The sequence below is a fragment of the Trachymyrmex cornetzi genome, unplaced genomic scaffold (assembly GCF_001594075.2).
Source record: "Trachymyrmex cornetzi isolate Tcor2-1 unplaced genomic scaffold, Tcor1.1 scaffold962, whole genome shotgun sequence".
In the NCBI taxonomy this organism is placed as follows: Eukaryota; Metazoa; Arthropoda; class Insecta; order Hymenoptera; family Formicidae; genus Trachymyrmex; species Trachymyrmex cornetzi.
Window position 1 is genome coordinate 48298 of NW_017300314.1, and position 4821 is coordinate 53118.

The 4821-nt window shown below is 35.3% G+C and overlaps 1 protein-coding gene across 1 annotated transcript in view; it reads left to right on the forward strand.

The window, feature by feature from the left end:
• The first annotated feature begins 1480 nt into the window (after nucleotides 1–1480).
• Nucleotides 1481–4821, forward strand: part of wake (ankyrin repeat and fibronectin type III domain containing protein wide awake) — a 133680-nt gene continuing 130339 nt past the window's right edge. Inside the window, exon 1 of the mRNA XM_018521118.1 lies at nucleotides 1481–1567. Coding sequence (XP_018376620.1) covers nucleotides 1543–1567 — 25 coding nt within the window. The 5' untranslated portion in view covers nucleotides 1481–1542. The remainder of the gene's footprint in view (nucleotides 1568–4821) is intronic.

Below are 4821 nucleotides of genomic sequence, written 5' to 3' on the forward strand. Positions count from 1 at the left end.
ATTTCGAGTAAAATATTCCTCGGAGAGGACATTTTGGAATATAACCTAAAAAAAGATTAATAAACATGTTCTTTTAATATAATATAATATATATATATTACATCAAAATAATTATTATACAACACTCTAATCGCAATACTATAATTAATTATAAATACATACATGTGCATTACAGAGATGTTATCATTATTTGTAAGGAAGCAGCTTTTTTTACTTCGTTTTTTTTCATTTTTAACAGGGTTGGGTAAGCTAATGTTTTTTTTAAACTATATTAAGTTAAGGTTAATGGCTTATAACATTAATAAAATTAAGTTAAAAGTTGAAGGAATAAAGAATTAACTTAATAAAAGTTAAGTTAAGATTGAATTAACTTATGTTTAAAAAAAAGTTAATTTTGAAAAAAATTATTTTTGAGATCAGAATGTTCTAATTTTTCTTAAAATGAAATTACTTTAAATAACACTTACAAATATAAATTATTAGGAAAATTTAATTTTATAGTCACATATAAGTTACTTATATACAATAAGAGTCACACCATATATAAGGCGTTTTTGTCAAAATCTTGCGAGAGAGAAGGATATATGTTTGCGTTATTTCTCTTTCTTTAACCTGTATTTAACTTTCTTTAACTTCTGGAACGATTGCTCATGCATGTTTATGACATCGACTAGATATTTGTTACAAAAAATATACGTAAAAATTTAGAAAATGAGTGGATATGCATACTATTCTACAATAATTCTTCATCTAAGGCTTATTTCATATTTATATTGCTGAAATATAACGTTTATGATATTTAAAATTATAAGTGTGATTTAAATATAAGCGGGATTTGACAAAACCTAGCGAATCAATAAAAACTGGCTACCGCGTATGGTGTGGCTCTTATCATAGATCTCTCATCATAAAATCATTGAACTTTTTCTAAATTAATTCTCTAATGTCTGACTTTAAAAGAAAAAAAAATATTAGCATTAAGAGAGATAGAAAAATTTTTTATTTAAAAAAGTTAATAAATTAAAGTTTAAAGCAACTAAATTAAGTTAAAAATTAATGCATTTAAAATTAACTAAGTTAAGTTAAAAGTTATTAACTTTTTAACTTTTTTTTTTAACTTTTAATGTTTTAACTAGTTACTACCTAATCCTGATTTTTAGTATATCGGAATAGGACCAAATTCTGTTCGGAGATTTCCGATCAAAATGTGAAGTATGCTTTAAATGTATTTTAAATTAATCATAATTTATACGTTCACACACTATTTAACTATGAATTTGTATATACGTTCGATATTCTATTAATACAGTCAAGTCTCCGGAATCTCTGGGAAACCACTTGACAACATTGCTCTCGGAAGCAGAGCACAGAGTTCAAGAGCTCGGTGGCAGTACTTTCGGCAGCGGCGGAACAAATCTATTGGAAACACCTTGCCATAGAGCCAGTTTTACCACGCAACACAACAACCTCACGGGATGCGGTGGCAGCACAGAGAATAAGCAACTTGCCTTATGGGAAAGGAGATCTAGGGCCCTCAGAAAAATGTTGCTAGGTTTCGATCAAGCGCGTGAGTGTAATAGATTTAATGTAATATATTTAATATAAAAATTATTATAAGAACAAAGGAATCTTAATTCAAATAACAATATAAAGTGTATACAGGACACATAAGAGTCAAATATAAAGAGAAAATTATTTAAAACATAAAAACTCAAACCAGAAGTATATTATATAATATTCTATAAATAATTAAAAGTTATATATATATATATTTCATTACATGTTTCGGCCTCACAATTGAGCCATCTTCAGATGTGATAGTCGTATATTGTTGTGAGTATTGCAAAAAGAAAATGATACCGGAAAACCAGGTCCACTGGTGATGTTGGAATTATGACGAACAATCACGAAGAGTCAGAAGGTGTTGAAAGAATAGAGACTTATGCCCAATTTCTTCACCTCTAGATAACTTTATCCAAGAAATATCTCCCAGAATACAATGGGGATATCTCCTGGATAAGGTTATCCGCAACTTATCTGGAAGTGAAGAAATTGAGCATTAGAGCGATATAAATGAGATGTGCTTCTGAGCTTTATTCGAAAACAATTGAGCTTGGTCGTTAAGCGATAGATGTACACAGGTACCGGGAGGTGACCTTCGTTTCGCGAAAAAAGAAAGGTTGCGAATGTATACATATATAGGGTGTTTGAAAATTATCGGTTAATCGATCACGAGTAGATAGAACGGACCGAATTGAATCGATTAAAATCTTATACCATTTTGTAAGTTGTGCAATAGTTAACGAGATATTAACGTTTAAAGATAGCCGAATAAGCGCGTCCGGCCGGTCTACTGCTGCCGAATATACAACCTACCGTCCCCACCGATCGCATGGTGCGCGGGCCGCTGGGAGTGGGGATGGCCTGCTAGGCGTGCCGTTTGAATCGTTTGAAGACGTTTAGTGGCAGTTCCCATGATAAAAGTACAAGGGTATGCTCATCAATTGTCTAAAACTCGTTCAGCTTGTGCATGTCCTTGCTTACGTCATATTCGGGTACGCGTTGATTGGTCGGTTCTGATTCGGGTGCAATCGGTGGTTATCGGTCGTAATTTATCATGGCGTCCATGGCGTAGTGCACGTTGTCATCGGTAGAAGTTAATGTTAAAAATATTTTCACGATGACCTGCATAGTGAAAGGATGCGGCAATTATATGAAAAAAACAAAAAAAACTGAGGGAAGTAAAATTAAATATTTTACCTTTCCAAAACAATCTGAAATTGCTGAACAGTGGCGTAAGCCACTCGTTGTGACGTAAGCAAGGACAAAAATCTGATTGGTCATGCGCATGAGCATACCCTTGTCTTTTTATCATGGCAGTTCCCACTCCCAGCGGCCCGCGTACCATGCGATCGGTGGGGACGCTAGGTTGTATATTCGGCAGCAGTAGACCGGCCGGACGCGCTTATTCGGCTATCTTTAAACGTTAATATCTCGTTAACTATTGCGCAACCTACAAAACGGTATAAGATTTTTCGATTCAATTCGGTCCGTTCTACCTGCTCGTGATCGATTAGCCGATAATTTTCAAACACCCTGTATGTGACGCCAAGTAAACAGCTGATAGGTAGACACTGTCTCGAATTCTGATCGCGTCGGTACCGAGAATAAGCGTATTTTGAACATAATAGCTGTCGACCGAAATAAGCGTTGAAATTAATTCGACAATAAGCACAAGAATTTAACATAACGATTTATATGCTTCTAAAAATGCTATGAAAATTTGAACAGACTAAGGCACTGAGTTTTTATTGAATTTAGTCCAAACATATATGAACAGGTGATGTTATCAATTGGTTAAACGCAGTCGAAGAAATAGATAAAAATATGAACATGTTAATGAAGACCAGAGAGATGATTTTGTAGAGAGATGGAAATTACTCGCAAAACGGTTGGACGACCGGTTGTTTAGAATTTCCTGATGTTCTGGTGAAAAGTCAAGATAGATATTAATTAAGAAAACGAAAAAGAATTCGAGCAAAAGCGTCACTCTAGTAAAATAACTCACCTAACTGGCCATATAGTTAAATTTCGCATGTCGAGAAGAAGCACGTCAATTATTAAATCCTTCAACGTCAGTGTGTTAGTTTGTGACGAAACAAATACTAATATCGCAGTGGAAAATTTTGTCACACACACAATATAAAATTAACATTGTATAGAGATAAAAATTCATATACTAAAAAATATTACAAAATGTTAAAAAAGAGACCCGTGTTAAACATGTATGTTACTTTCTCAACAAACGAACACTGACTGACGAATAATAAAATCATGTTGGTATTGCAATGTCAGATTTTGTTTATTAGTGGTATGTAAGCTTTATGTAGGCCTTCAGTATTTGTTTGTAGATTTAGACTGTTTCTTTGTTTTTTAATGTTTAACATTTCTGAGATTAAGCGCTTATTATAACAATGTTCTTCGTCTAAAATTTTTATATTGTCTTAATCAAAGTCAATCGTAAGACCAAAACATGTAATGAAATATATAGAACTTTTAATTATTAACAGAATATTATTATTATCTTAAATATACTTCTGGTTTGAGTTTTTAAGTAATTTTCTCTTTATATTTGACTCTTATGTGCCCTATACACTCTTGATATTGTTGCTTAATATAAAAGACAAAAGAATAAAAATTAAGATTTTTTCTAATTCAAAAAGCAATAAATACAATAAATTCACGGATCCCGCGGACGTAGCTCGTTGGTCACGGGCTGCGGCCAGGGTCGCAAAGAGGTTAGGAGGCAAGGAGGAGAGAGATGCAAGGCGGTAAGAATGTGGTCGACACGGATTTTCGTAATAAAATGAGAGTATATTCTCTTATTGAAATACAGAGTGGATGTATGTGTATGTGTGTGTGCGTGTTGATACAAGTTGTCGCGGCTGGCATTTGCTGACGGCGGTGTGTGTGTGAGTATACAATGCGTGTCGGTGTGAGTGTGCGGTGTGTATGTGCAACGCGTATGTGTGTGTGCGGCGGGCACGATTCGCAGCGCGAATCGTGGTCGCGTGAATCGCTCGGTGACGCGGGGTGCGCGGGACGCGGGCTTACACCGCTAGCACGTGTGTCACTATGTCGCGCGACGCGTCGAAACGCGAGCAGCGATACGTCGCTCCGATGTATGCACTTTCTGCTTAGCGTCGCTATACGGCATGACTTCGACTGTCGGGAGCGCCCGACGGAGGCGAGCAAAGCCGACCCCCTGGTTCTCGTCGAAGCCGGTCACGTATAGCGCGGAAAACGGAACTCTTGTCTCGG